Source organism: Phyllobates terribilis, unplaced genomic scaffold (genome assembly GCF_046119375.1).
Source record: "Phyllobates terribilis strain yellow unplaced genomic scaffold, ASM4611937v1 Scaffold_3__8_contigs__length_932513732, whole genome shotgun sequence".
In the NCBI taxonomy this organism is placed as follows: Eukaryota; Metazoa; Chordata; class Amphibia; order Anura; family Dendrobatidae; genus Phyllobates; species Phyllobates terribilis.
Genome location: NW_027362763.1, coordinates 760,083,734 through 760,095,857, shown reverse-complemented (window position 1 = coordinate 760,095,857; position 12,124 = coordinate 760,083,734). Strand labels below are relative to the sequence as shown.

The 12,124-nt window shown below is 43.3% G+C and overlaps 1 protein-coding gene across 3 annotated transcripts in view; it reads left to right on the top strand.

Annotated features, from left to right (window-relative positions):
- Positions 1–12,124, top strand: part of MACROD2 (mono-ADP ribosylhydrolase 2) — a 2,798,553-nt gene that overhangs the window by 45,740 nt on the left and 2,740,689 nt on the right. For all 3 annotated transcript variants that reach the window (XM_073672205.1, XM_073672203.1, XM_073672204.1), the window contains exon 2: positions 5,011–5,124. In XM_073672205.1, the coding sequence (XP_073528306.1) occupies positions 5,011–5,124 (114 nt within the window). The remainder of the gene's footprint in view (positions 1–5,010; positions 5,125–12,124) is intronic.

Here is a 12,124-nt window from a genome sequence, read left to right as displayed (position 1 = left end):
TATTACTTTGGACCACTAATTAAAAAATCCTGAGGATATAACTGTTACATTTTCCATTTATTTCTGAATATATTGTACGGTCTATGAAAAAATGAAGGGGTGCCAATAATGGTGAGCAGCACTGTAATGTAGACAGAAAGCTGTGGTGTGGTTAGATTATACACCCCTCAACAACTGAGCTCTGCAGCAAAGAAAACTGACTAAGTGACACTTCACTGGAATCGAGGTCTCTGTCCTTACCCTGTGCTGTTGTCAGATTACATAGCAAAAACCTGCAGACAGATTCCCTTTAATCATGGTATAGGTCAAGGTTATATAATTTTGGTAATCTTTGTCTACAATTGAATGGAAACATTTTGGGCCAAATTCAGCAAGTATTGTGATTCATACACATTATTATTAGTATGATGTGAAAAATGTATTAAGAGGTGCATGTTGCTTAGTAAATTTGGTGGATCTTTGCATGTGAGGGCACTATGAAATGAATTCTACAGCAGCTATGAGATGACACACATTTTATTCTATAATGAATCTAATTTTTTGGTGTCCACTAATGATTCTGTTGACCGATTTTGCCGATCCTCCTCTAAGCCCTCGACACATTACAAAAAAAATAGAAAAAGCTACCTGTATAGCCATTCAGTTTTCTGGTGGGAAAAATAAACTAAGAAGCGGTTATCAAGGTCTGCTCATATCAACCCTGTTTTGTGCTATGTAATAAAGTAAATTATCTGTGTAAAACATATCAACGGTAATATCCTCTAAAGTGCTCTAGACATTGAGTGTAAGCTGTGTACAAACTGTTCAGAAAGTAAAAAATGGATGTTCAGACAGTTATGTCTCCAAACATAATAGGGATATGAGCCATGGGGAGATTGCTTTTAACACAGAAATATAAAGTATCTCAGTATCTCCTCGCCGTATTGTTCCTGACAGTTACAGCTTCTACCACATGTTAACTGCAAATGACAAAAAGTGAAGAAGAGGATGAAAATAAAGACTGAATCTGTGACTGACATTTCTTCATCCACCCTTAAAGGGAATCTGTCATTGGGTTTTCACCAGATAAAGTACGGCCAACACCTTTTTAAGTCCTCTATTACAGCATTATAGTGAGCTCTGCTTCTACCTCTCGATCCTTCCACAGTCCCACTGCCCACTCTTGGAAAAACTCCACTTCTGCACCACGTCCTCACCAATAACACATTAACAGTTCCCATTGAACACCATATCACACACACAGCCAAAAACTTTGGTTTTGGCCAAAAGATATTTTTTTTTTTAACCCGCCACCAGGACAAGGTAGAAGGTAGACAAGGTCTTTAAAATATCCAATACTCTCTTTTTAGGTATATTTTTCTTTAAGGGAATATGTTTCATACATTTCTTTTTTTAAAATAACCAATAATACCACATACAAGAGACAAATACCATCACACCATGGCCAGACCACATATTGGCACCACATAGTGACTAAATACTACAATACTGATCATTAATAAAAAAACAAACAAAAAAAACAATAATATTACCATAAGTGCAATTTTATACCCATGAGCTCTGTACATAGTCTCGTTGAAGTCATTCATCTTAACTTATTTCCTTCAGAGATGGGTCCTGGCTGGAAGATGTTATCTAGATCAGTGCTTCCAGAGCACATTCCCCACTTTTTCCCAAAATTCTACACCACGCAGCTGAATACAAACTTGCACTCACCATTAATATATATTTAGTTATGCGATCCACTGGTGTGCCCCCCACTAACTATAAATAGCCACTTTCCCACCCAATAAATAAATTGGCACCTGTACTCTATCCTCCAATTCATTACCAGTCACACTCTTGCATCCTCGATGTCCCCCACTCTGTGCCTCCCGCTCCCCCTGATTCATTATATTTACATGCCCCCCTTTGCCTCAACTCATTGACATGTCCGCTCACTCACCCCCACCCTCTATTCATTATCGACTGCTCTCCCCCACCCTCAATACAGCATAATTTGTTGTCCCCCATCAACCCCACTGTAACCCTGAAAATCTGCCAAATCCGGAATGAGGACATGGAGCATCATGAATAGGGCTACAATTAGGAGCAAGACTTGTAATTCCCTCACTGGTGTGTAGGCTGCAGCACAATCTGCCACAAATGAGACAAAACTGCCTGTTGGCTTTTCATTGGCCAAACAATCCAATATGTGAAGTTTCTCAATGTATCTAGTATTCAGTTTAGAATTTGTTTTATTGTAAATTAATGTTTAAAATGCATGAAGGGATCACTATGTATCGCTCAGCCATATTTTTTTTTTCTTAAAAATAACTTGGAAACCCCCATCCCCCATCCTCAATTCATCATTTGCTGTCCCCCACCCTCAATTCATCATTATTTGCGCTCCCCCCATCTCCATATATCATCACTGTCCCCTGTCCCACACCCTCAATTCATCATTTCTCCTCTCCCATTCCCACACCCATTCATTTTTATGAAAAAATAAAAGCATTTCATACTTGCCTCTCATACGATCGCCTGCAGGTATCTAGGCGAGTGGCACGTGGACATGCCGGTGCGTACGCAATTACGTAATTGCATAGGCGCTGTCACTAGCACGTCACAGAATGCCGATGCCGGCGCATGATACTTTATTATCCCCTGGGGCCTGGTGAGTAAAAGCAAAAGAGGTTGGGGGGCCCCTTTTTGCTTCTGCTCATTCGGCCCCATACATCAGTAGGGGCAGTATTGCCTTGATGGTGGCATTGCCCCAATGCAAGGCACAAAAAAGACCTTTTTATTATACTCAGACGGCACAGTCCCTGCTTATGGGCATCTCTGCTCTTGATCCGGCGCCTCCTCTCTTATGATCGCCGTCTTCCTTTCCAGCTTTGTGTGGATGATGCGTCCTATGTCATCCGCAGTGTCCTCAATCACACTTGTATTTTTGTTCTAATCTGCCAACGGCTTCAATGCAGATGTGAACAGATCCTAAGCTCTCATTCACTTCTGTGAAAAAAGTTTCAGGATCCAAATCTCCACAGTATGCCAGTATCAGCAAGTTAGAGAAAGTCTTTATTAAATGGCTTTCCAGTCTCTGTAGAGGTCTGTCCTTTTTATATGTGTATTTTCACCTATAGAACATGTACCTGTTAGTCTACAGTCATGGCCAAAAGTATTGAGAATGAGACAAATAGTAATTTTTCCAAAGTTTACTGCTTCATTTTTTGTAATGGCAATTTGCATATACTCCTGAATGTCAAAGAGTGATCAGCTTAACAGCAATTACTGTACTTGCAAAATCAATATTTGCCCAGAAAATGAACTTTAACCCCCCAAAACACATTTTAACATCATTGCAGTCCTGCCTTAAAAGGAGCAGCTAACATCGTTTTAGTGATTGATCCATTAACACAGGTGTGGGTGTTGATGAGGACAGGGCTGGCGATCAATCAGTCATGATTAAGTAAGAATGACATCACTGGACACTTAAAAAGGAGGCTGGTTCTTGGTATCATTGTTTCTCTTCAGTTAACCATGGTTATCTCTAAAGAAACACGTGCAGCCATCATTGCACTGCACCAAAATGGCCTAACAGGGAAGAGTATCGCAGCTACAAAGATTGCACCTCAGTCAATAATCTATCGCATCATCAAGAACTTCAAGGAGAGAGCTTCCATTGTTGTCAAAAAGGCTCCAGGGCGCCCAAGAAAGACCAGCAAGCGCCAGGACCGTATCTTAAAACTGTTTCAGCTGCGGGATCGGACTACCAGCAGTGCCGAGCTTGCTCAGGAATGGCAGCAGGCTGGTGTGAGTGCTTCTGCACGCACTGTGAGGCAGAGACTCTTTGAGCAAGGGCTGGTTTCAAGGAGGGCAGCAAAGAAGCCACTTCTCTCCAGAAAAACATCAGGGACCGACTGATATTCTGCAAAAGGTACAGGGAGTGGACAGCTGAGGACTGGGGCAAAGTCATTTTCTCTGATGAATCCCCTTTTCGATTGTTTGGGACATCTGGAAAACAGCTTATTCGGAGAAGAAGAGGTGAGCGCTACCACCAGTCTTGTCTCATGCCAACTGTAAAGCATCCTGAAACCATTCATGTGTGGGGTTGCTTCTCAGCCAAGGGAATCGGCTCACTCACAGTCTTGCCTAAAAACACAGTCATGAATAAAGAATGGTACCAGAATGTCCTCCAAGAGCAACTTCTCCCAACCGTCCAAGAGCAGTTTGGCGCCCAACAATGCCTTTTCCAGCATGATGGAGCACCTTGCCATAAAGCAAAGGTGATAACTAAATGGCTCATGGAACAAAACATAGAGATTTTGGGTCCATGGCCTGGAAACTCCCCAGATCTTAATCCCATTGAGAACTTGTGGTCAATCATCAAGAGACGGGTGGACAAGCAAAAACCAACAAATTCTGGCAAAATGCAAGCATTGATTATGCAAGAATGGACTGCCATCAGTCAGGATTTGGTCCAAAAGTTGATTGAGAGCATGCCAGGGAGAATTACAGAGGTCTTGAAGAAGAAGGGGCAACACTGCAAATATTGACATGCTGCATTAACTCATTCTAACTGTCAATATAACCTATTGGTACTCATAATATGATTGCAATTATATTTCTGTATGTGATATAAACATTAGACAAACACTAATAAAAACCAGAGGCCAGCAGATCATGTGAAAATATAATTTTGGTGTCAGTCTCAAAACTTTTGGCCATGACTGTATAATTGGGGTGGTTTTGTTTTGCAGACCGTGTCTTTGATCAAAATCTGCAGTCTCCTTAATTTTGTCGCTGATCACTCATACAAGTCTAGTTTGTTCAATGCTAACTTTGTAATTAGTAGAAGCTTTGAATTGTTTTTTTCTTTTGCATACGAGAAACTTGCTGATGAAACACTGATTTTTCTATTGTCGATCCTTCCAACAACCAAAGTTTTTCATGTGCTCATTGCTACTGTTAAGTTTGCATTGCAAAAAAAAAAAAAAAAAAAAAGTAACCTTGTTGTCTCCTCGACAGAGCGGCTTCTGAGTATGACGCAGACTGAAAGGCGCAAAGAGCTGTGCAAGGATTATATACCGCTGGACAGCATTCAGTCGCTGCTGAAAGAGCAGCAGAGTTCTGCATGTGAAGGTATGTACAATATATTTTTCACTCTAAGGCTATGTTCACACTAGGCGTATTTTCAGTGTTTTTTATGCAAATTTTCAGCTGCGTCTTACAGTACCAGCAAAGTCTGAGATTTCTGATATCTCATGCACAAACATTGTTTTTTTTGGTCATCAGTATTTTGTGCATTGCAAGTTTTCTTTGCACAATAGAGCATGTCACTTTTTTTTTTTTCAATGTTTTTCACCCATTGAAAGTAATGGGTGGTGAAAAAACACTGAAAAAAAAAATGTTAGTGTGAACATAGCTATCAGGTTTTGCTGCATTTCTAGTGGGAAAAAAATACAGCAGTATGTGAAACTCATTAATTTTTGGGATTTTACCATGTTGTCTTGGTCGCCTGAGATGGCAGTTTGGATTAGGACAGTTTAAATTAGTGATGTGTACAGTGTAAACATTGGCTCACCTAGGTGTGAGATTGAACAATACCTGTGGCCCACGGAGATGTGATATTGAAGAATCTCTGAGCAACTCAATGGTAGACCATAATGTGAAAATAGTGTCCTACAAACTCCATGCACTGCCAATGTCTTAAAACAAACTATTCCTGAACAATTCCCCTCCCCCCACTGTTACATTTGTAATTCTGATGAATATGGTTTCACATATGTCTTGCATTCCTGACCTTTGTTCATGCTTCAGTTGTGGAAGCAAAGCTGAACTTTGGGGATCCTGAAAAACACACCAAAAACCTTTTGTTTTAGATGCAGCTTCTTTCCTGCCAAGAGATCAGGTTTTGCTGCAGAGAAAAAAACACTGAAATTCCTAGTGTGAACATGGCATAAATTTTCAAGTCATTTAATAGTACATAGTCATTTTAGTAATTTGCCAAATGGAATAACAAAATTAAAATGGCTGTTAAGGTGTTAAAGCTGTGGTCCAGGACTACAATATATCAGGTATGTGGGGTTTCAACAGCTAGCACCCCCACAAATAATTTCTTACCAGGTTCTGGGACTAATGGAAGTAATGTATGAAGCTGAAACGTCACCGCTCCGTACGCTGAGTGGTGGCCATTCTCGGGTACTGCAGCTGAGTACCTATTAAAAACAAATGGAAGCTGAATGGCAGTATCATAATCTCATACTGCTAAATAACTTTAAACATAGAAACTTAGAGTTAGAGGTTCACCACTACTTTTTCATTGATAGGCTATCATTAGGCTACGCCATCAATATCTGATCTGTGGAGATGTGACATCTACTCCCCCCCCCCCCCCCTGTGCACCCCTGCCGATCAGCTTTCATAGTTCTTGGATGCTGCCAGAACACAGCAGCTACATCAAAACTGTAACTACCTTTTGTTGCGTATGGCAGATCCACACCCTATACGCTTGAATAGGGGATGGATCTGCAGTACCTGGCCATGGCTATTAATGATGATAATAATAATAATAATATTATGAGCTTTACATGTGAAAAAGGGCTATAATACAAGAACCATTACAATAATCTTGAACACAATGTGACAGCGACTGGTACAGGAGGAGCGAGGACCCTGCCCGTGAGGGCTCACAATCTACAAGGGATGGGTGAGGATACAGTGGGTGAGGGTAGAGCTGGTCGTGCCGCAGTATGGTGGAGCGGTGGTTACTGCTGGTTGTAGGCTTGTCGGAAGAGGTGGGTCTTCAGGTTTCTTTTGAAGGTTTCCACGGTAGGCGAGAGTCTGATACGTTGGGGTAGAGAGTTCCAGAGTAGGGGGGAAGCACGGGAGAAATCTTGTATGCGATTGTGGGAGGAGGAGATAAGAGGGGAGTAGAGAAGGAGATCTTGTGAGGATCTGAGGTTGCGTGCGGGTATGTAACGGGAGACTAGGTCAGAGATATATGGAGGAGACAGGTTGTGAATGGCTTTGTATGCCATGGTTAGGGTTTTGAACTGGAGTCTCTGAGCAATGGGGAGCCAGTGAAGAGATTGACAGAGAGGAGAGGCCGGGGAATAGCGGGGGGGACAGGTTGATTAGTCGAGCAGCAGAGTTTAGGATAGATTGGAGGGGTGCGAGAGTGTTGGAGGGGAGGCCACAGAGCAGGAGGTTGCAGTAGTCAAGGCGGGAGATGAGGGCGTGCACTAGTGTTTTTGCAGATTCATGGTTGAGGAATGTGCGGATCCGGGAGATATTTTTGAGTTGGAGTCGGCAGGAAGTGGAAAGTGCTTGAATGTGTTTTGAAGGAGAGTTCAGAGTCCAGGGTTACCCCAAGGCAGCGAGCTTGAGGGACTGGGGAGAGTGGGCATCCATTGGTGTTGATAGATAGGTCAGTTGGGGGGGTTGAATGAGATGGCGGAAAGATGATGAATTCTGTTTTGTCAATGTTAAGTTTTAGAAATCTAGCAGAGAAGGATGAAATGGCAGACAGACATTGTGGGATTTTGGTTAGTAGGGAGGAGGTATCGGGTCCAGAGAGGTAGATCTGTGTGTCATCAGCATAGAGGTGATAATGAAAGCCGTGAGACTCTGAGCTGTCCCAGGCCGAAGGTGTAGATGGAGAAGAGCAGCGGTCCTAGAACTGAACCTTGGGGGATACCGACAGATAGGGGGTGAGATGAGGAGGTGGTGTGTGAGTGGGAGACACTGAATGTCCGGTTTGTTAGGTATGAGGAGATCCAGGATAGGGCCAAGTCTGTGATGCCGAGAGATGAGAGTCTGTAGTAAGAGGGAATGGTCCACTGTGTCAAAGGCAGATGACAGGTCTAGGAGGAGGAGGATAGAGTAGTGTCGCTTAGATTTGGTGGTTAGTAGGTCGTTGGTGACGTTAGTCAGTGCAGTTTCAGTAGAATGGTGCGGTCGGAAACCAGATTGTAGGCGGTCAAAGAGGGAGCAGGAGGATAGGTTGGAGGACAGTTCAGAATGGACATGTTGTTCCAGTAGTTTTGAGACAGGGGAGAAGTGATATGGGGCGATAACTACACAGAGAGGATGGGTCAAGGGAGGGCTTTTTGAGGATGGGTGTGATTGAGGCATGTTTGAAGCATGAGGGGAAGACACCAGTTGTTAGTGACAGGTTGAAGAGGTGGGCTAGGGCTGGGATGAAGATGGTAGTAAGGTTTGGGATGAGGTGGGATGGGATTGGGTCAAGCTCACAGGTGGTGAGGTGTGATTTGGAGAGTAAAGAGGAAAGTTGATCTTCTGTAATGGTGGAGAAGGTGGTTTTGGAGGAAGAGGGTTGAGTAGGTGTGGGGAGGGGCTGTGGGGGCTTTAGGCAAAAGCTTTGTCTGTGTCAAAGTCTTCGGCTGAAATAAGAGGAGAGGGAGGAGGCACTGGGGGACGGAGGAGAGAATTGAAGGTGTTGAATAGTTGTTTGGGGTTGTGGGACAGGGAGGATATGAGAGATGTGAAGTATATTTGTTTGTTTTGCTGCAGTGAGTGTGGACTTGAAGGTAGTGAGGGACTGTTTGAATGTGATGAAGTGCTCATGGGAGTGGGACCTTTTCCATCTACGCTCAGCAACCCTGGAGGCCCGTCGCAGTTCTTTAGTTAGGCTGGTGTGCCAGGGTTGTCTGTTGATTGTGCGAGCCTTGATTCGGTCGCCCCCCTCACACATTCCGAGAGCTGCAGCGGTTGTGGTGTTGTATAAAGTGGCAGCAACATCTGCATCATGTAAGGAACTAATATCTGTAAGAGGGAGGAGGGATTCAGAGAGTGAGTGTAGGTCAAGGTGTTTGAGATTTCTGCGAGGGTATGCAAGTTTGTGGAGTGGGGATTGTTGCCCCGGGGAGGAGAGAGAAGAGAATGTGAGTAGGTTGTGGTCAGAAAGAGGGAGAGGTGAGTTAGAGAGGTTAGACAGGGAACAGAGGCGGGTGAAGATTAGGTCCAGTGTGTGGCCATCTTTGTGGGTGGGTGTGGAAGACCACTGAGTAAGACCAAAGGAGGAAGTGAGGGATAGAAGCTTAGAGGCAGCTGAGAGGGAAGTGTCAATGGGGATGTTAAAGTCGCCCATGAGGATAGTGGGGATGTCAACTGAGAGGAAATGAAGTAGCCAAGTGGTGAAGTGGTCAAAGAAAGTGGTGGTTGATCTTGGGGGGCGGTAGATGACAGCCAGTTGGAGGTTGGATTGGGAGTAGATGCGCGCGCAGTGCACTTCAAAAGAGGGGAGAGTAATTGAGGGCGGCAGTGGGATATGGGTGAAGGAGCAGTTTTCTGAGAGGAGGAAACCTATTTCTCCACCGTGCTTGCCGGTGGGGCGGGGGTTATGGAAGAGGTGGAATTCGCTATACGAAAGTGCAGCAGGAGAGGCAGTGTCGGAGGGGGTGAGCCAGGTTTCCGTGATGCCGAGGAAGGAAAGCTTGTTGGTGATAAAGAGATCGTGAATGTAGGAAACTTTGTTGCAGACGGAGCGAGCGTTCCATAGAGCTCCTATTAGTGGGACTGGGGAAGCGGGGGCTGGGCGGATGGGTATAAGGTTAGAAGGGTTTCGAGAGTTTGGAATAGATCGTGGGTAGGAGGTGGAAGTGATCGTAGGGATGTGGTGAGAAGGGCCGGGATGTGGAGAGATGTCGCCGGCAGTAAGGAGGAGCAGAGAAAGCGTTAGTAGGTGGGAGCAGGAGAGGGCATGAGGTGGCTGTATGTGTTTGGAGGCAAAGGATTGTATGTTGAGGAATAGCTCTGAGGAGGAGGTGAGATGGGTGGGGAGAATGGAGGGAGAGATGAAGAGTTCATTACTAGGTGTAGGGATTAGGGGTGGTTGTAAGAAGTGAAGGATTAAGGGTGTGAGAGTGTTAACAAAGACAAACATTGTTTACTGTGACAAAGTATCCAGTTCCTTTCAGTTCCCTTCAGGTTCTATTCAGGATTAATTCAAATTTCAGACACTTCAGCTAATGGACACTTAAGGTGATGGACACAGACTAAAGTCTAACAGACTCCTGGCCCACAATATATTTGTAACAGAATGCATTCAGCTGTGAACCAGTGGCGATTGGTCTGTGCTCATCTTGATCAGCTGATTAGATTGAACCAGATGCTGGATACTCAAAGACTGAGTAAACAAGGTCATAAATGAAAGTGGGGGGTAGCTGGTGTAAGTTGGGTGACGTACCATTAGAAAGTGGGAACAGAACGGTATAGAGAAGACTGCATGGGAAAGTTAGGGGACGTACCATTAGAAAGTGGGAACTATAGAAATGACTAAGTGGCTGTGTCCGGCAGCATCTGAGACCTTGCTGGGTGTTGAACCCCACCGATCAAATATTGATGGCCAATCCTATAAAGTAAAAAATAAAGTGGCCAACCACGATCTGACAAAGAAATATATACAGTTATATGAAAAAGTTTGGGCACCCCTATTAATCTTAAGCTTAATGTTTTATAAAAATTGATGTTTTTGCAACAGCTATTTCAGTTTGATATATGTAATAACTGTTGGATACAGTAATGTTTCTGCCTTGAAATGAGGTTTATTGTACTAACAGAAAATGTGCAATCTGCATTCAAACAAAATTTGACAGGTGCATAAGTATGGGCACCTCACCAGAAAAGTGACAATAATATTTAGTAGATCCTCCTTTTGCAAAAATAACAGCCTCTAGTTCCTGGATCCTGGATGAAGGTATTTTTGACCATTCCTCTTTACAAAACCATTCCAGTTCAGTTAAGTTTGATGGTCGCCGAGCATGGACAGCCCTCTTCAAATGATCCCACAGATGTTCAATGATATTCAGGTCTAGATCCCAATATGGTGACAGTACAAAGTTTGCTCCAGCATGCCCCTAAATGTGAGGGTGATTCTCTGCCACCTACCCCCGCCAAAAAAAGTAATTGATTCTACGTTGATCGATTTTTTTTTTTTTTTTTTTTTTTGTTTTTTTTCCCCCGGCAGTTATTTTAAAATCCTCCTCCAAAAGCTGCTTCAACTCTTTGAATCCCCCTTATTCATTTAATTAGGAAATCCACTTTGCTGATCACATGAGATTTTTTGTGACATTTTATTTATATTTTCCCCCTCTTCAGAAAAAGTTAAACTCTTTCAAAAACTCCCACCAAAAAGGATCGGTGCCTGAGTTTGTATTCCGTTGAAAAACTTGTTTTTAACCACCTCAAAAAATTGTATGAACCTAGCTTGAATTTGGGGGCTATTCATTTGTACTTAAAGGGGTATTCCCATCTATATCTAATAGGTCAGGGTTCCCCAACTCCAGTCCTCAAGGCCCACCAACAGGTCATGTTTTCAGGATTTCCTTAGTATTGCACAGGTGATGGAATTATTGCCTGTGCAGGTGATTCAATTATCACCTGGGTAATACTAAGGAAATCCTGAAAACATGACCTGTTGGTGGGCCTTGAGGACTGGAGTTGGGGAACCCTGTAATAGGTGTAGTAATATTAGCAAATACCTCCAATTAGAAATGTATAGATCTTCAGATTTGCTATGTCGCTTCCCTCATGTAGGTCATTACAGTAGCTTGGGTATCCATGGTTATGACCACTCATATAGTGACAGTTATTTAGCTCTTAGTGGTTGTAACCATGGATACCTAACTCTTCCCTCATGTAGGGAATTGCAGTAGTTATCAGAAAAATGATACTACATTTCTAATTGGATGTATTTATTGTTTATTTATGTTGGTGATAGCACTACCCCTTTTAAATGTGCGTTGTTTTTTTTAGGGACACATTATGAAACTTTTATTACAAGATCTATTGATTAAAGTGTACTTTGTTCGTGAGAAACCCTTTTTAAGGGTTTTTCGGGACTTTGATATTATGTGTAGGTCAAACCATCGATATTCAGTTATTTGGGTTAAAGACATTGGTCATTGACCGCTCCTGCCAGAGATTCAGCTTCTCCCAGTCAGCAGTTTCTCTTCCTGTTGACAGGGCGAGACTGCTGATGTCGTGCTGATTGACAGCCGGCTTCCCCCAATTAGGTATTGAGGAGCCGGCTGTCATTCAGCATGACACCAGTAGCTCTGCCCTGTCAACTGTTAGAGAAACCGCCGCTCTGACATGACGACATCAGCAGAAGTCTGTT